This window comes from Lontra canadensis, unplaced genomic scaffold (genome assembly GCF_010015895.1).
Source record: "Lontra canadensis isolate GAN:19392208 unplaced genomic scaffold, GSC_riverotter_1.0 scaffold1, whole genome shotgun sequence".
NCBI classification, from domain to species: domain Eukaryota; kingdom Metazoa; phylum Chordata; class Mammalia; order Carnivora; family Mustelidae; genus Lontra; species Lontra canadensis.
The window spans coordinates 12,943,573-12,963,874 of NW_022630995.1; the positions used below are offsets into that span (position 1 = coordinate 12,943,573).

The 20,302-nt window shown below is 38.1% G+C and overlaps 1 protein-coding gene across 3 annotated transcripts in view; it reads right to left on the reverse strand.

Moving 5' to 3' along the window:
• Positions 1-4,485: 4,485 nt before the first annotated feature.
• Positions 4,486-20,302, reverse strand: part of STAP1 (signal transducing adaptor family member 1) — a 31,078-nt gene continuing 15,261 nt past the window's right edge. Inside the window, exons 3-8 of one of the 3 annotated variants that reach the window (XM_032848012.1) lie at positions 19,561-19,617; positions 17,101-17,270; positions 15,464-15,592; positions 9,740-9,809; positions 6,838-6,934; positions 4,486-5,205 (exon numbers count right to left, since the gene is read on the reverse strand). In XM_032848012.1, coding sequence (XP_032703903.1) covers positions 5,171-5,205; positions 6,838-6,934; positions 9,740-9,809; positions 15,464-15,592; positions 17,101-17,270; positions 19,561-19,617 — 558 coding nt within the window. In that variant the 3' untranslated portion in view covers positions 4,486-5,170. The remainder of the gene's footprint in view (positions 5,206-6,837; positions 6,935-9,739; positions 9,810-15,463; positions 15,593-17,100; positions 17,271-19,560; positions 19,618-20,302) is intronic. The other 2 variants (XM_032847939.1, XM_032848090.1) reach the window with 2 other exon arrangements.

Sequence of the window (20,302 nt, forward strand, 5' to 3'; positions counted from 1 at the left end):
AGATGGGTTTTGGTGTTTTGTAGTTTTGGGGTTTTTTTAAGTCCTTTCTCCATATCATGTACTCTTCCAGTTTACTCTTCCATCATCTTTCTGCTTTTCAAAGAAAATACATTACAGAAGATAGTCTGATTATTTGAAGTCTCTCTCCATGTGATCATGTAATTCTATCTGTTCATATGTCACTTCCTCACTCTTTTAATAAGGGAATCTGAAGTGCAGGGAGGCTGAATAATTTGTTTCTGATCACAAAGCTAACTGAACAGTCCAGCCAGCAGAGCAATAGTAATTTGGTTGTTTCTAAAAGCATTGACATTTTACATGAACAGCCAATTTTTGGGTATTTCTTTCCATGCTCCCCCCACTTCTGGCCCTGCTCTGAGGATGGCTCCATCTCACAGTGCTGCACCGGAGCGATAGAGGACAGCAGAAGCACCTAACACCCCCAAAGAAAGCTCATCCTGGCCAGAGAACCTGGGAAGAGTGGACCCTGTAGCCTGAAGAATGGGTGGGTGGGGTTTGGCGAGGAGAAGGGTTGGAATACTTACTAATTTTTTCTTTCTCCTCTTTTAATGTCTTTTCTTCCAAGGGCAGTCCCAGTCTCCACAGAACTATGTGGTGGCACAGGTGGCTAAAACTCTTAAGAAACCCCATCTTTGGAAGACCAGGAAAAGGACCTTTTTTTTTTTTTAAGATTTTATTTATTTATTTGACTTAACCTTTGGCTTAACCCACTGACCCACCCAGGTGCCCCAAGAAGGACCTTGGATAGCAGAAGAGTGGGGGGAATCCTGGAGAGGTGAGAGAAGTGAAAAAGCATCCCCTGGTTTTGTGTACGAAGTGACTTAAGTTCCAGGCTTACCTCTAAGCTGCGCGCACACAGAATATATAAAACGTAACGAAGGCTTTGAGAAGTAAAAACTATTGAACTATATAAGGTATATATAGTTTATCTATATACATATTTTTTTGTATATATGAATAGTTTATAACTAAACTATAAACCACTGCCTAAGTCCTAGGTCAATCCCTGATACATATATGCATTGGACAGACCCAAACCAATATAACAAAGGCTTTGAAAACTGAACTGATACTGGAACTTCTTCCCACAAAGAGTAAGGCAGACAGAACTGGTTCAATCTAATCAGGATGATTGTCTGCTTTAAAATATAAAAAAATCTCCAGGGGCACCGGGGTGGCTCAGTTTGGTTTAGTGTCAGACTCTTGATTTCACCCAGATTGTGAGTTCAAGCCTTGCCCCTGCAGGTGCTGGGCCTGGAGCCTGCTTAAGATTCTCCATCTCCCTCTCCCTCTGCCCTCCCCACCCAACCCCCCTCTCAAAAAAAAAAAAAAAAAATGCAGAAAACCCACCTAAGGGAGGCCCAAACTCCCAACCGAAAGAAATAGGAAAGGATAAGGTGCCGGGAGGAGAGGGGTGGAGAACATGAGTATCTGTTAACAAATATATAGCACCAGAGATGTGACTCACTGAGTATTTTAAAAAAGGCTTCAGAAATAAACATGGGTTTGGATTCTAACTTCATTTACTAGTTGTGTTTCTGACCTAACTTCTTTAGCCATATGTGAAAACTACTTAGGTGGTAATTATAAGAATCATCTCATTTCTATTTCTCTCAATCTTAAAAGGAAAGTAATTATCCTTGTTTAATATGACAATTCATATAATCATGGCAGCTCACACAATGCCTATCACAGAGTAAATGTACAGTCACCCAGGCTCTAGTTACTTGCAATGGTCCTTTCCTATTTCTAAACGTGACAGTTTTCTTCTAGGAAGAATGGAGGATTGTTTCCTCCTTCCCTAATGTTTTGGTTATTCATTCACTTATCTCTTCTACCACTGTCCATCAGCTTCCATTCTGTGCCAGGCTCTAGGCCAGAAGGCTAATTTAAGGACTTGGGGGGCGGGGGGGGTGGGGAAGAACCACTTCCTTAAAAGAAATTACCAAAATTCACTCAAGAAAAAATAGATAATCTGAATTCTCCGACACCTATTCAAGAAATTGAAATCATAGTTAAAAACCTTCACCAAAGAAATCTTCAGGTCCATATGGCTCATTGGGTGAATTCTACCAAGTACTGAAGTAAGAAGAAAAACCAGTTCTACACATATTTTCCACACCACAGAAGAAGGAATGCCTCCCAGCTCTTTTTTTAATGACAGCATTACATTAATACCAAAACCAGACAAAAGGAAACTTTCTCAATCTGATAAATCATCTTTTTAAAACCTACACCAAATACTATACTTATCAGTGAAAGATGAAATATTTTGTCCTTTAAAACTGGAAGCAAAGAATCACTGCGTGGCTCAGTCAGTTAAGCGTCTGCCTTTGGCTTAGGTCATGATCCCAGAGTCCTGGGATCAAGTTCCACTTTGAGTTCCTTGCTTAGCAGGGGCCTGCTTCTCCCTCTGGCTGCCTCTCCCCACCGCTTGTGCTCTCCATCTCTCTGACAAATAAGTAAAATCTTAGAAAAAAACAAAAAAATGACAAGGAATCTAAAAAAAAAAAAAAAGCTTTTAGAAATGAATGAAAGTGTAGCAAATAGAATCTTGGAATTATAAGATCAATAAATAAAAAGTGTATTTCTATATATTATGAAAAATTGGAATCCAAAATGTTAAAAACTACCATTTACAATAGCACCAAAATTTAAATAGGTGTTAATCTAACAAAATATATTCAGAATCTATATGCTGGAAACTATAAAGAACTGTAAAAGAAATTAAAAAAAAAAAAACTAATTGGAAGGATCTATTATTCCTGAATTGGAAGATAATGCTGTCAAGATGCCAGTTCTCCCTGAACTCATCTTAAAGCTTCAACAAAATCCAAATCAAAACTCTGGAGGATTTTCTATAAGTACCATGCTAGTTCTAAAACTTCTACTAAAAGGCAGAGAAACTATATTGGTCCAAACAATTTTGAAAAGAAGAACAAAGTTGGATTTATATCTTCTGATTTCAAGAACTATAAGCCTTCAGTAATCAAGATAGTGTGGTATTGTCAAAAGGATAAGAACATATATCAATGGAAATTGATCCACAAAAATACAGTAAATTAATTTTTTTTCACAAAGGTACAAAAGCTATTTAAATGAAGAAAAGATAATCTTTTTTTTAACTAATGGTGCTCGAACAATTATATATCTAAATGCAAATAAAATGAATTCTGCCCTTAAAATTAATTTGAAGTGGGTCATAGACCTAATAATGTAAAATACAAAACTGACGCTTATAGAAAAAATCATAGGAAGAAAAATGTTTGTGATCTTAGATTAGGCAAAGAGGGGCGCCTGAATGGCTCAGTGGGTTAAAGCCTCTGCCTTCGACTCAGGTCATGATCCCAGAGTCCTGGGATCAAGCCCCACATCGGGCTCTCTGCTCAGCGGGGAGCCTGCTCCCCCCCGCTTCCTGCCTCTCTGCCTACATGTGATCTCTGTCAAATAAATAAATAAAATCTTTAAAAAAAAAAAGGTTAGGCAAAGTGTTCTCAAATACAACACTAAAAGTACAACCTATATACAGAAGCAAAAATTGATAATTTTTACTTCATTAAAATTTAAAACTTACGCTTTGCAAAAGATACTATTAAAAGAATGAAAAAGCAAACAGTATTTGCAAATTATACCTGACAAATGACATACTCTGAATATGTACTGAATAATCAAAATTCAGCCACAAGAAAACAACCCAACAAAAATGTGGGCAGAGGGTTTAAATACATATTTTACCAAATGAGATAAATGAATGTCAAATAGCACATGAAAAGGTGCTCAACATAATCACCAGGGAAATGCACATTAAAAGCACAGAATGCCACTACACATTTATTAGAATAACTTTTTTTTTTTTTTAAATGATAATACCACCAGAGTGTGTGGCTGGCTCAGCTGGTAGAGCATGCAACTCTTGATCTCAGGGTCATGAGTTCAAGCCCCATGTGTGATGTAGAGTTTACTTAAAATTTCTTTTAAAAGTTAATGACAATACCAAGTGCTGATGAGGATTGCAACTACAACTGTCCAGCACCAGTGGCAGATGTGCAAAAAGGTAGACCTGCTTGTGAAGAGAGTTCCACAGTTTCTTACAAAGTTAGATGGACTCTTTTTGTATAACCCAACAATCTCATTCCCAGATATTTTACCCAAGTGGAATGAAGACTAATGTTTACACAAAAATCTGCACTTGACTATTAATACAGTTCAGTAAGTAATTGCCAAAAACTGGAAACAACCCTAATACATTTTAATTGTTGGATGGATAAACAAACTAGTTCTTCCATACAGTAAAATACTATTCAACAATAAAAAAGAACAAGCTAATAATATAACACTTACGTGACTCTAGACATTATGATGAATAAAAGTAATCAGCCTCAACATTTTTCTATACTGTGATTCCATTTATATGACATTTTGGAAAATGCAAAACTATAGGAGTGGAAAACATCTGTAGTTGCTAGGGATTTTGGGTGAGAAGAAGGGTTGACTACAAAGAAAGAACATCGGGGCATTTTTTTGAGGTGATGGAACTTTCTGTATCTTGATTCTGATGGTGGTTGTCACAACTCATTGGACTGTATACCAAAAAGTGAATTTTATTGCATGTAAGTTAAATTTTGTAGAAAGAAAGAAGTTTAGCCTTTGTACATAAGATATATCACACTTGGATCCATTTATTCAATTCACAGTTTCACATATACTGAAATCTCCCAACAGGGCCATACTTGATCCTTTAACGCTAAGAATTTCTAGCCCAAGGACTTGAGGTTTGCTTCACCTCTTAACAAGTCAGATCTCACATGAGAGAGCCTGAGCTAACTCCTCAAGTATTAGAGAATACGTGAGGAGAGTGGTTCAGCCAGCTCCAGTTGGCCACCGGCACCAGATGTGTGAATGAGGCCAACTTGAAACACGCAGCCCCGGTCAGGCCATCAGCTGGTTACAGTTGTGTAAGTGACAGCAAGTGAGACTAGAAAGGAGCTGCCCAACTGAATCCAATCCAAATTACCAATGCACAGAATCGTGAGCAAATAAAATGGTTGTTGATTTAACTACCATGTTTTGGGGTGGTTTGTTACATAACAGTAGATAAGTGACATGAAGCAAATTATATCAGATTCACCATCACTTAAACTTTTTTTTTTTATTTTAGAGGTGTTACAGGAAATCCTTCAGTCTCTGAAAAAAAAATTGTATCAATAGTTACTACTTATATTAATAATCATATTAATAGTTAATAGATTTCTGTAAATGGTGTTTTCCTGAATTAAGCCTGTGTAATATATTATTCTGGCCATGTCTGTAGTAATGTGTTCATCCTCTGTAATTATATTTTAAAAGAGATGTTCGGAAATTAGTATACAGAAAAGTTAAAGATGTGGTAAGAGGGCTGAAGGAACTAATAACTTATCGAGGACAGAGAAAGACTAAGGGAGGGGGGCGCATTGTGGCTGCTTTTCTGTATTTGATGGGCTTTTTAAAACCCTGAGTTGTTCCAAAACCAGAAATTGGATTAATACATAGAAGTTAAAGGAAGAAATATTTCAGACTTACTATTAAGAAAGAATTCTCTAAGATGAGCACTAATCAAAAAGGAAGTGTGCTGCCTCAAAAAGCAGTGAGGTGACCATCATTAGGAATTTTCAAACAAGCTGACTGGTCACATCTTTTTTTTTTTTTCTTTTTTTTAAGGTTTTAATTATTTGACAGAGAGAGAGAGAGATCACAAGTAGGCAGAACAGCAGGCGGGTAGGGGGAGGGGGAAGAAGGCTCCCCGCTGAGCAGAGAGCCTGATGTGGGGCTCAATCCCAGGACACTGAGTTCATGACCTGAGCAGAAGCCAGAGGCTTAACCCACTGAGCCACCCAGGTGTCCCTGACTGGTCACATCTTAGAGATGTCTTCTGTACTGAGTGTGCAGGTGATTCCTATATACAGTGAGACACTGTACTGGACAATTTCCCTAAAGTTCCTTCAGGCTCAGTTTATTTATTTGGCATCACAAGATTCATATGTTTTCAACTTTGGACTTTTAAAGTTGTGACTTTTTAAATTTAATCAGACTTTTCAGATATGCTGTGATGCAGGTAGCCAAACAAAGTTGTTTTCCCTCATAACCTGTAGAATAGAGACTTACTTTGTTATCTGACACTCAGGCCTCTGCCTTTATGGTGGAATTAGCCTCTCTCTCAAATCATCTACCCCCGGAGGGCCAATTCCATCTTCATCCATTTTAATCTGACTAGGGCATTTGATGTTGTTAACAGATGATACGTTTAAATCCCGTTAGGTTTCCAAGACTCTATATATGAGTATGGTTTTTTGTCTTATCTCTGAACTTATTTGATAAAGACAAGTAGAAGGGCACGTGGGTGGCTCAATCAGCTATGTGTTTGCCTTCGGCTCAGGTCATGATCCCAGGGTCCTGGGATTGAGCCCCGCATCAGAGCCCCTGCTCAGAGGAAAGCATTCTTCCCCCTCTCTCTCTCTGCCTGCCACTCCCCCTGTCCTCTCTCTTTCTCATTCTCCATATTATAAATAAAAAATCTTTAAAAAGAAAACCAATTAGAATGATGATTAAATTAGACACAAAATACATGCCTATGACTTTTCTTTCTCTAGAATGGGCCACCAGAATATATTGGTCCTCCCTTAGTTTCATAGGGTTAATGATAAAATGACTTACAAATAGATAAATTTAAAAGCTAAACTACATTCCTACCTCGTTGGTATTACAAATCATTTATGGGGTTTGGTGGGGGAGGGTTATTGTTTTGCTTTCCTTAATACAGCAATGAAGTGAAGAACATACCAAAGGTTTCATCAGCTGAATATATAAATGGTCGTAAATTTCCTCGAGTCTCTTTCATGAAATAATCAATGACACTGAAAAGGTTTGGGAGTGTTACCTGTAAGAAGAGAGTGAGAGAAGGCTCAGTGTCATCCATGTGAAGAGAGTTAAAAAAAGCTCATGTGAAAAAAAAATTTTTTAAGATTGATTTTATTTATTTGACAGAGACACAGCGAGACAGGAAACACAAGCAGGGGGAGTAGGAAAGGGAGAAGCAGGCTTCCTGCTGAGCAGGGAGCCCGATGCGGGGCTCAATCCCAGGCCCCTGGGACCATGACATGAACCGAAGGCAGACTCTTAATGACCGAGCCACCTAGGCGCCCCAGGTCATATGAAATTTAATGAAGATTACTGTGAATTTCCTGATCTTTAGTAAAACATGTCAATACTTCACTTCAACAAGGTACTGAATGGCCAGTGTTTCCCACCCATGCATTTTTTTCTTTTATAATATCTAATTCCCTGTTGAAAAATTCCCCCCCCCCCACTGTGGGATATATTTTGGTGGACAATAATTTGGTTCTCTGCACTTTCCTAGTTATTGCATGAGAATGTGACTCAGGCCAGAAAATACTCCCTTCCTGAAGTCTGAACTTGAGGAGAGGAACCTGGAAGAAGAGCAGGTTCCTAATCAGAAGGTTCTCACTAGAACAACAGGAGTTAGGGATGCCACCCACTCTGCACTCAAAAATCCGCATAATAACTTTTGACTCCTCCCAAAATTAAATACTAACAATCTACCATTGACCAGAAGCCTTACCAATAACGTAGTTAATTGACACATATTTAGTATGTTATACATTATTATATACTGTATCCTTACAATAAAGTAAGCCAGAGAAATGGAAATATTAAGAAAAATCACAAGAGGGGCGCCTGGGTGGCTCAGAGGGTTAAGCCTCTGCCTTCATCTCAGGTCATGATCTCAGGGTCTTGGGATCGAACCCCTCATCAGGCTCTCTGCTCAGCAGGGAGCCTGCTTCCTCTTCTCTCTCTGCCTGTCTCGCTGCCTACTTGTGATCTCTGTCAAATAAATAAATAAAATCTTAAAAAAAAAATCACAAGAGAAGTATATTTAGCAGTACTATTCTGTATTTATCAAAAGAAAAAAAAAAACCCACATGTAATTGGACCCATGCATTTATGTTGTTCAAGGGTCAACTGTACAAGTAACTGCTTCCTAGTCCCTGGAGGTCTTCCAGCTGTCCAGTCATTTCATGGGCTTCCTATGTTCTTAAATCTGTCTTTACTTAAGCTAGTGATTTGGTTTCTTCTGTTTGAAACCAAAGAACCCTTTAAAGCCAGAGAATTTACCATTTTAACATCTCACTGTAACAGGATAGTTTACTTGGCCAGGAGTAGCTGAAATGGCTTGCCACCCCCAAACCACTATTTTTATACAAGTAAAATCAGGCTAAACCTGAATACCCCTGGAATTCATAAAATGTCAACCTGGTTGAGGGCTAAGGGAGGGGGAGTGTGAAAGGTGAAAGAACAGCCCAGGCAGTTAACTTTCCTCATATTGGGGCCTGTTCGGACTACTTAGAGAAATGAGCCCAGTTCACCAGTCACAGAGGCACCTTCTTCTTCCCTGACTGTTGCTTCCGGTCAGTTGGTTATTTACGTTATCCTTCAGCAATCTAGTTGTTTGTTTCCCTCATTAGAATTTTTGAAAAAGCCCCAGCAGGCATGGACCTGAGAGCCGAGGAGCTCAGAGAGGCATTTATGGCAAAGAGGGAGGTGAGCTATAGAAGTCATCAGCTTCTCTCTTCTTGTCAAAAGTCACTAGTGCATTCTACGAAGTAGGGTCTAAACATAAAAAATTCAGGGACGCCTGGGTCTGTTGAGCATTTGCCTCCAGCTCAGGTCATGCATGATCCTGGGTGGTGGGACTGAGTTCCGGATCAGGCTCCCTCCTCAGCTCCCTCTGCTCAACACCCCCCCTGCTGGTGCGCTCCCTCTCTCCCTCTGACAAATAAAGTCTTTGTTAAAAAAAGAAAAAATAAATAAATAAATAAAAATTCTGCCAGACTGCCCCTTTGTCCATCTAATCAACACAATGGGCTTGAAGAGGCAGAGGCACTAAGAGCTCAATTTTAAAGATGTTAAAATAAATATCTTCAAGACAGTTCCATTTATGTGATATCACTTCCCCAGTCCAGTCTTCCCACTGATGCAGCCTAAGATCACAGAACTAAATTCCCTTTTTCTGGCACCTGGACCATAGCCCACATCACTACATTTTCATTGGTTGAGATGAGTGTAAGTACCAGTTTTCCCACCTGTATCATAGGCATCCCTCAGGGTCACGGTGAAGATTAAGTGATACATGTGAGGTACTTAGCTGTCTGCCTAATACCGCGACCTAGTGATTATATCATGAGCCCCATGGTACCGTTGAGAAGGGTTGCAGACCAGGAAGGGACTGTTTCTTCATGATTATGTTGCTAGTATGTGGGGGATTTCTGAACTTCTGCATGACGGGTATTAGAGGACTAGGCATTCACAGATTTTTTGTCCCCCATTCGAAATGATCACATTCAAATACGTATCATTGGAGGATGGAAAACAGGCATCTAAGAAAAAAATCTTCCCTCCCTGAAATAATCATATTGATAAAGATTACAGGGAAACAAAAGTAGAATTGTTAGCAGAGTCTCTCCTGAGCCTCCACATCCACCTGTTCTATGTCACGTCTCCCCCTGGATCTCTGCCACTTTCGGGGCTCCTTCACATGGCTGCTTCTCACCACACTATGTTCCTGGGCAAGGGGTCTGCTTTTCCACCTTTCTTTGAATTCTATAAGGTAGATTTGGGAAAAAGCAGGAGAAAATTCCTCAAAAACAAGGAAATAGCTACTTACGGGTTTTTCCAGTTCAATAGTGTAGTTTTTTCCTACACTCATCACTTTATAGTGCTTGATTCTTGGCATGCTAAAATTAAAAAAAAAAAAAGGTTTATTCTCCATTTGAATATACTATTGGACCAAATCAAACTAAAGTGAATATAAAATATCTCCTCTATAATAAAACCTACATTCCCATTTCTGTAGTTAGGCAAAAAAAATAATAATAATGATAAAAATAAAAAACTTTAAAATGGTGGTTTTCATTTTGTTATTTTCCCAGTTCTCTATGTCTGTTTTTGGAGGGGTTATACATTATGGATTCTGAGTCATCGAGTGGGTGATGGATAACAGGAAAAAAGGAATCAAGAGCTGAAAATCTTTCAGGCAGAAATTATCATTTTTAAAGCCAGTAATTTACAAAGCAGGCAACATTATAATATCCTAAGTAGGTACGTACAAATCAGATCTTTATTCTCTAGATTAAAAGGAAAGTAGAAAGAATTACTGAAAGCAAATGACTTTCTATTCTACATCCTCACTATTCCAGTGAGAAATCCCTGAAATTCCTGCTAACTCACAGACCACCTTAGGTATCCGCTCACTTTAGGCTGACTCAGGGATCTGGAAAATGCTCCAGGAGAAGGTGAGCACAGTAGATGAAGTGTAATGTCTCCTCTTCTATGGTCACATAGTTTTAAATTATTACCACCCTAAATACATGATATTTTATTAACTAGAATTGATTAAGAACAAGAAGCACAATCTATTCACCTTTGTCTTCCAGCATTAGGCACACGATATTTACGCAACTGAATTTTGAAAATACTACAAGCCCATCTTACAGTGCTATTGGCTACAATTAATTTATACTGAGAGCAGAAGTGAATATGTCTGCCTTGAATTCTTTTGATTCACGTGACAACAGTGTCAGGACCAAGAGTTTCTCTAATGTTGAAAAATGTAAAGCATTTATTACACTGCCATTTGCTTGAAAGAGAAACTAATTCAACATCTGTCCGATTTCCAGAAGCAGTCCAAAGCTGTCTGTCAGGTTGAGTTTGTCGGCAGGGCCCCCCCACCTTCTTTATCACCCGTCTCTCCACTTACGGGTCGCATTCCTCTAGGACTGAACTACAATTCTTTTCAAGGGACTTTTTCCTCATCTACCATTCTATCCAATATTCTCTCAATTGAATGTCATTGGAAAACAGCTAATAATTTTATTCTAGTGTTTTATTCTAGAACTTTACTTTTAAGACATGGGATAAAACCTAACTGAAACTCCTAAACTCCTAAAAAATACCAAAAACTAAAAACTAAAACTCCTAAAAAATAATTAAAAATAAAAAGTATTCTTGATTGCCAATCCTTCAGGAATCACTAGCAGACTGGTAAAGGAAACATTTTTGGACGAAGGTCTTACAAGTACCTTCTCTTGGAGTGATTGGCTCTGGCTTTATTTTTATCCCTACCTGAAAAAGACTTTGATAATCACTTAGTTACTTTTGAAATCTCTCATCCTTTCCAATTAGATCTCCTATATTTTTATGAAACAAGTGATTCTTATTCCTTGGAAGACTAACAGAAAGCTTGAAGGGCATGGTCTTTATCACCAGAAAGATTGAGGTTCAAATTCTGGTTCTATGTGTAAGTTCTCAGCCTTCATTTCTTCATCTATAAAATGGAGATGGTAATCCCCTTCCTCACAGGACTGTTGTGAATTAATGTCTGAAAAGTCCTTAGCACAGTATCTTGCACATGTAGACATGTCGCAAATTATAACTCTCTTTACTACGTTTTAAATTTATGGTTTTAACTTAGTAGCTTCTTTAAGGCTTAGCTGCTTCATTTATAAAACATGGAAAAAACGGTCTCAGTTTTTACTGTGCCTGAAGGAAATGCTTGTCAAGCACCTAGCTCAGCACCCTCAAATGGTACCCTGGAAGTGATGACAATGATCGTTGTTAGTAATGACTATTATATCATCATCATCATTATTCATGACAAAGCTGTGGGAGGAAAAGCAGCAAAGATTAACAGACTCTCTTGGAACTTTTGACTAAAAGGACTGAGTTCTGGAGCAGAAAGTAAGGTAGAAAAAAAAAATTCCATTGAAGTTGCTTAGGCTTTGAATCTCATTTAAGACCTTTGCTTTTCTTTCATATTTTGTTTTGTTTTTCCCAAGAAATAAAGATAGAGGAAAAAATGATAAAATTTTCTATACTGAGGTTTCCTGATTATGACCTCAAAAAAGAAGTAACCTGTCTTTCAACAAGTGTGTGGCCTTAAATGTGATATAAATACGTGTATTTAGCTTCTTACCCAAATTTCTGCAAAGGCATTAATTTGGGGTCAATATTTTCTACTGTTTCCTTGGCTAATGGCTTTCCAAAGTATATATATACTACTAGCTTGCCATGTAGTCATAACAATTTTAAGAAAACAAAGCCAAACCACTAAGTTTGTTGTAAGAATAGCTCTGTCTTATGAATTCACATACCACTGGGTTGGGTAAAGTGAGGTATTTTACATCAGGAGAGGGTCACCTGATAATTGGGCACTGAATGACTTTTGCTTCTTCGCAAGAACTACAATCTTCCCTCCTACAGCTGCTTTGTTAACTGATGGAGATAATTTTACTTTCAAGCACTGCTTTGTAAACTAGTCTGTCCTTTTCAGCTAGTATTTTGCCAGACACACCTAAATTTGCATGGCTGCACATTTCTCCTACAACCTGTAAGAGAATGAGTTGGTCCTGTGGGTTATTACCCACCTGTGTTCAGGTGCTTCCTAATCGTCTAGATTTTTTTGTCAAAGTCTTTACATTAAGCTCTATAGTCTAACAGGGTAACATTCTACTATTCTCTGTAACGGCTACCTGTTAAACAGAAGATATAAAATCTAGGCTTCTAAAAGTTCTATTTTGAGGGAACCTGGGTGGCTCAGTTGGTTGGGCATCTGCCTTCACCTCAGGTCATGATCCCAGAGTCCTGGGGTCGAGTCTCACATCGGGCTCCCTGCTCAGCGGGAAGCCTGCTTCTCCCTCTCCCTCTCCCCCTGCTTGTGTTCCCTCTCTCCGTGTCTCTGTCAAATAATAAAATATTTTTAAAAAATATGAAGTTTTGTGGAGAGAAAGATTCGTTTTATGAAATGTTATGTTTTTAGGACCATCAGTTGTACAAAAGCATGAATTTTTATATGAATTCAAAATGGAAGTGATTTTACTAAAATTACAATTATAGAAGTTTGATATGAATTTCTTTGCCAGGCTCTTTCTTAGGAGTTCAAATATAGCTTAAATACCATAAGAGATATAAGTAAAAACTGTGACGGTCAGTTCATATCCTAAGTATAGAAACTCATTGCATTCGGTCAAAAACCACATCGACATCAGAAAGCGCTATTATTTCTGACAGCTCACGTTTACAGAAAATAAGGTGCAAAAGCTGGGCTAATTTAGACCTTCTTAAAAAGATCAGGTTGCTATTGTGCAGAAAATATGTGGTCTTTTATTAAAGAGTCATTAGGTCTCAGGGACTTTGTTCATTTCATACAGAATAATAATGCAGAGTTCACATGCTAATAGATCAAACGCTCAATCCAACCAAGAAAAGAATAAAATGAGGGGAAAAAAGCTTATCACTCCCTTGTGTGATTTAGCTTTCCAGCAGTTAAATTTCATTTTAAAACAAAATCTGAGAAATGGATTTTAATTCCGTTTTATATGCTCTTAAGTTTTAAAGGTATACTCAATTCAATTTCCTAAAACCCTGAAAAAGAATAAGCTCCTTGACCAGGATGTACTCAACAGAAAAATTCACTGTTCTCCCAGCATTTCTTCTAAGCTCACTTATATGTGAGGGCAGTCACAATTTTTATTTCTTTTGGGTTTGTTTCAAAAGAGCCAATTGAATTATAAAGCAAATAAATTAAAATTGAGTAATCTGTGATATTCTATCTACCATATTAGTTGAAAATATATTAACTCCAAATATCAGTCTTTATAATAAAAAATAATAAAACAACAAGAAGGTTAAGTTGACATAGGTATTCATTATGGAAAATCAAACACACATACTCACACACAGAGCTCTCTCACTTAACACACACAACCGGGACCTGATATGCCTCTAACATTCTTGCCATCTATTCAGGGCACACGTCTGGTGTCTAAAGATGAGCTTCTGTTTATATGGAGTAACTGGCAAGTGATGAAGCTTGTTGGACCATGGTGCATTGTAATTACTTTCTTTTTACTGCCTTTATCCATTGTCAGTGTCTTCATATTTAATATATTTAGAATTACTGATATTTATAGTGGACTGACTGGTAAACAGATGCACCGACAGATACGTTACAGCTAAAATAATTCATGGAATGTTATCCCCAGAAAGAATAGCAAAGTAAAGAGTCAAAGTTCTGGTTATGCTTTTATATGAAAGATAATTACTTATTGAACATTTTCACTTAGGACAAAAAATGTCCTCATGTTTTAATTTCATTATCATTTGTCAAAGAGTTAATAACGTGGAGTGCTTATTTATTGACATGCAAGATTTCAAAGACTCAGAGCTGGAGTGGACCTTAGCAGATCCAACCACCTTAGCTACATGGAAAAATCAACTATTGCATGTAAGTATTACAGACTTCATCAAAGGTAAACCATTTTACCAGAAATTCTTAACCTTGACAAGAGGATCCAAGTTGTCCTTTATATGGATGTCAATTATGTCACTTCTTCATGCATCACAGTCCAATGGCCTCTCATGTCGTTCAGAGCATATAACTGTCCCTCAGAGGCACGCAGGGCTCAGAGCGATCACTCGCTACCCTCCTCACTGTGGAATCTCGTTAGCACTGGTTGCCTGCTCACTGCATTGCAATCACAGGGACCTCTTTTTGTTTTTGAGCAAACTGAGCCTTCTCCTGTCTCCAGGCATGTGCATTTGTTGCCTGAAGTGCTCTTGCCCTAGATACTGGCTTGATTTGTTCCCTCGCTTCCTTCAGGGCCCTGTTTAAATGTTAGCCAATAAAGTAGGCCTTCCCTGACCACTCTGTATTAAAACAATAGCAATCGGAAAATGTTTCTGAGTGTTCCCATCTCCCTCATCCTATTTAATTTTCTTCTGTAGTCCTTATTACTATACATATGATTTTTTAGTTAGGCATTTATTTACAGTCCATGTTGCCTTATAAGAATGTAAACTCCTGGGGTGCCTGGGTGGCTCAGTGGGTTAAGCCGCTGCCTTCGGCTCAGGTCATGAACTCAGGGTCCTGGGATTGAGTCCCGCATTGGGCTCTCTGCTCAGCGGGGAGCCTGCTTCCTCCTCTCTCTCCCTGCCTCTCTGCCTGCTTGTGATCTCTCTGTCAAATAAATAAATAAATAAAATCTTTAAAAAAAAAAAAAAGAATGTAAACTCCTTACATTGTTATTTTGTTCACTACTCCATCCTCAGTATCTAGAATATTACTTCTTCTCATAATAGTCGTTCAATAAAGATGTGTGAAATGAATGAATAAGAGAATTATACCCAGGATCAAAGTAATTTGCCCATTCTTCCTACTGCAGATATGAGCCTTGGCTCTGCTTCTATAACATTCTCTCCCGATTCTTATGTTTATATTTTTAGCCCCAACAGAACACATAGCAGGTGGTGATCTTGTGCAACTTGTGCAACTTTGCTTTCTAAAGTGATACCATGCTTTTAACAATTCCATACTTTTTTTAATTAAACATACTCTATCTCCTGCCGGATAGTGATGGAGTAGCTTTTGCTGTCACTACCAGGTCTCAGGATCATATTTCCCAAAGAAGGGTTCTTCTCAAGCATCTCAGTTGCTTCTTTTCGGGACACGGTATAAAAACATCTACAGAGGTGAGACAAAAAAAAAAAAAGGATTTTTTTTTTTAACTGATGAAGATCATTACTTTGAAAAATGCTACAAAACTAATTCTAAGAGCTGCAGTTATTAACTTTTCTTAATTCCCGGCTTTATTATTGTAATTACAATTGTATAATTACTGTTATTACAGTCCTAGCCACTATTAAATACACTTTATGCTTAAGGCCTTTACTCCCTCATCCCTGCAAACCTCTTTCTTTAACCAAAGAAGACCTGAAAAGTTATCTGTTGGTCAGTATGTAATCACCAGTACCATCTAAAAATCTAAGACAAGAATTAATACTGTATTCCCAGTTCTTAATCTCAGTTTATAATAAGCTCTTGCAAAAATAACATTTATTGGTGGTTTCTCTTCAGGGACACAAAGGATTTCTTTATATGTTTCTCTTGTATGGTCTGTTTTAAATAACTGGTATTTAAGGGTATGTCTGAATTCACTCCCTTGGGTATAATATGACATTCTAATGGCATTGGTGTTATTTTTAGTGTGTAACATTTTTAAGAAAGCCCTTCCCATTTTTATAGTAAATATTGTGGTCAATGAAAGGTCTGTTTTATCAACAGAGAAATATCTGGCAGGATATGCCATACCCTGAAATGTTAACAGTGAATATGTCTGACTGGTAAGACAAAGAATGACTGTAACGTTCTTTTTATCTGGCTGTAATAAATGCATATTACTTGTATGGAGGAAAAGAAAAAAGAAGCAGTCTTTGTGATGTCTAACCCATCAGTCCATCAGATGTCACTGGTTTCAGTCGAACGTGATGGTAGGCAGGTTTCGGCAAGTATGGCACAGCTGGACTATATGTGAGAAGCTGATGTCACGGGTGGTACCAGGACAAGATTCCTGGACAAGAAGACCACAGTTCCAGGAGGAAAGACCTCACCATCTTAGTCACAATTTACAGCAAGTTAAGAGTAGAAAATAAAAGTGTTGCTGACTTAGGCCTGTCTGTGCTTCTTCTTTTCCCGAACACCACCTTACATATTTTACACTTGGCCTTCCTGAAGTACAAGTTCAGTGACCACTCAGTGACAGGACAAGTGAATAGAACATTCAGAGACTTCCAATTCTTTGGTATAATGTTCCGACAGAAAATCAGTCCATCATGGAGTTGCATGGTGGAAAAAAAAAAAAAAAAAAAAAAAAAAAAAAAAAAAAAGCTCTTCCTTCTTTCTACATAGCAGTTTTTATTTAGGTTTGAGCTTCGGGAAAAAAATATTTAGTGTAAAGGTGTGGGTGGAAGGGGATTTCCTGTGTGGTAAGAGGTTGGCCCAAACCTGTATTTTGCTTCTCGTTGATCATGACACGGAAGAAGAACTGTGGCATCTCCTCAAGAGATGTACTGTTCACCCACAAGACAGCTTACTGTCCCCGCTTGAATGAGGTCAAGGGCTCACTCTCTTTGATAATTAGAAATTAATATTAACAATCCAGTGACAAACCCCAGAGTTTGCGGTGCACTTACGCTGGCATAGGGCTCAGTACATCTGCATAATCTTCGGTTGGTTCCTTCTTTTCCACAGCTGAGCTCGGCGTCTGCTCTGTCTCAATCCTCCTTTTTCTCTCTCTCTCTAGGACTTCGTGCAGTCGAATTACTTGCCCAGGGAGGAGGGACACGTGTAGGGGAACTGACAGCTGAAACCAAAGAAAGCAGTAGGCAAACAAGGACAGCAGAATGACTGACTGGTGTTAGCGAAAAGGAGACCGCTGGGGTTCTCAGAGGCTTCAGTGACCTGATACAGATGGAGGGACGGAATCGTGAATAGAGGATCTTGGTGTCTTAACTGCCTCCAAACCAACCAAAGAACTCTAACCTGCGCACGGTGCCCAATCTTCCTAGAAGTGTTCCTTTTAGCCTGGCACACAGCGCAGTATACCCGCCTTGCACGACAAGCTAATTCAAGTAACGACTGACTCTCGTTGTTCATGCTGAGCTCACTAGTTCTTGCTGCCAGGGAAATCCCAGAGCACCTGCAAGGTGCTGTGTTCTCCCACAGCTAACCTGGGATTAGCTCTCCCCACCATACGACAACACGGAGTAGAAATGGAACTCTTCATCAGATGACTGAGAATTGGGAGTCAAAGGTCCATACTGGTGTTTTTGTGTGTCTATTTCAAACTGGCATTCACACATTAGGATTATGATACTACCCTACTTCATTTGGTTGACCTTTTCTGGAGAGAGATTTTGGACTGAGCAATCTATGCCCTCCTGATATTCATACCCTGGGTTTACATCTCCTTATGACCTATTTACATGTTCTTATTAATCCTATTGTTTCTATCTTATCTATATGCATATATATGACATTTGAAATAAAAACATAATAAGGGTATACAATCAAAAAGTTATTCTTCTGAATAACTAAACAAACAATCAGTAAAGTTATTTCCTTATATACCAATCCAGAAAAAAATAATAGAATGAGGTGGGGAGCCTGGGTGGCTCAGTGTTAAGGTTAAAGCCTCTGCCTTCAGCTCAGGTCATGATCTCGGGGTCCTGGGATCGAGCCCCACATTGGGCTCTCTGCTCAGCGGAGAGCCTGCTTTCCCCTCTCTCTCTGCTCTGCCTCTCTGTCTACTTGTGATCCCTCTCTCTGTCAAATAAATAAATAAAATCTTAAATAAAATAATAGGATGAGGTGAAACTAATGAAAAACTACTGCTTATCCATCGCCTATTACGTCCCAAGCATTGGGTTATTCCAAATCCTCACAGCAATACTATAATAAAGATATTGTTATCTTTACTCCACAAGTAGAAAAAAAAAGGTTCAGAAAAATTAAATAACTAGTCCGGGGTCACACAGCTAGAAAGTTGTGGGCTCAACCTCCAGTTTATTTAATTCAAAAGCAAATTCTCTGCTCTTTCAACTACAATCTGTGTTTCTCAAGCTTCTGGTAAAGTTCTCCTCTAACAAAAGCAAGGTGTGAATATACACGGAGTGTTCAGGGAACACAATAAAAAACAACATTTACAGAACACAAAATTAAAGAATAATAATTTTTCTTCTCTTGGAAGTTCAGGTGAATTGTATTTTGTATTCTAAATATATCTATGTACACGTTAATATGAAAACAATGCTTTTTATCCTTACCTCAAAGAAAAAAAGCTAAGAACGTTTTTTTTTTCCCAAAATAATTAGTGTGTCAGGAAGATGCACCCCAGGGCTTTCCAGTGGTTTTAGTGTTCTCCTTCATACTACTCACATGCCCTTGGAGGACTTGGATCTCCGTGTAAGAAGTGCCATGCCACACGATGTCTCTTTTCCACAACACTGATGCAGTTTCCCCAAGAGTTTCTTCCTCGTCACAAGTCAGCATGCCTTTCACATCTTTAACCAGCCCCCTTTTCTAGCCTCCTGTGACCTCCCTGCATAGGGAAGTCCTTGTCTCTAATAAGATGCCGCAGAGTTGAACATGTAAGCATTGCTTTGTCTTAAGACTCACTAAGCAAATGTTTAAAAGGTGAATTTTCATTTTGATGGGCTCTCTGTTATATTGTTTATGTCATTCACAATATTCATCTCTTAGCATTTTATAAATATGTATTAAGTGAATTAGAAAGTAGTTTTGGAAGATGCTATGTAAGCTATAGATATTAGCATTAGAAAGGACCACTGTGTCAAGGGATAGGACCAAAAAGTAGATCTTCCCGACCACCTGTAGCTCTCTAGCTAGCACAAGGCCCTGTTTACTTTCGACATAACAATTATCACAGTTTTAATTTATCTTGTTCATTTTCTTTCTTCCTTTCCATCCACCTGATAAAAATATAAATTTCATGAATAAGTGTAAGGGTTTATATCTCCTCTTTTCAATTCTTGTATCTTTGACCTCTTTCACTCTGTATGGTTCATAGCCAGTGTCCAGTAAATAGTTGTTGAATTTATGAATCAGTCAAAACTAAGGTCTTTCCTACGTACCTCTGTTACTGTAAGAATGAAGCCTCTCCATTCTTCCCCACTTTCTGTGTTCTCTGTCTAAACAGGAAGACAAAAGACAAAGACAAAAGAAGAAAAGACATGAATATAAACATTCATACTTTTATTAACTTCAAATAACTTTAGAATTTCATACGATTATTTTCTAAGTCTCAAAACCCGGCAAGATTGACAAAATGCATATTCTTCTATTGAAGCACATTGTTTTAAAAAGTCAGTTGTAATTTTTTAAAGCACTTTAGTCGAAAGGAAGAAACAAATCATTTTCCTTTTTGCTTAAAACTGTTAATGTGCATTTGTTATGAAATTTCAATACTATTTTCTTTTGTCACAAGTATATAGTTTTGAGCTGTTTGCTTCTTCAACAAGTAAAATTATACAAACTTACTTAACTCCTAAAAATGTAAATGTTAGGACACTTATTTCCACAATATGTCAATTAATGGTCCCCCCCACCCCCCGCCATTGGTATTTAACCCTGACTGGCTTTAAGTTTGGGGCAACTGGGTAAGACCAATGTAGTTTCTTTAAGGAAATTTTTGAGGAAAAATTTCCGGTTCTTAACTCTAAATCCTACTAATGCAGCCAATATTTGTTAAGTACTTCTACGTGGCAGCTCTAAGTACTTCCATGTATTAACTGATTTAATGTTCATGGCAACTCTGCAAAAGTTTTAAAATTTTTATTTTATGGATTTGCTCATTTAGCATATTTATTGAGTGCC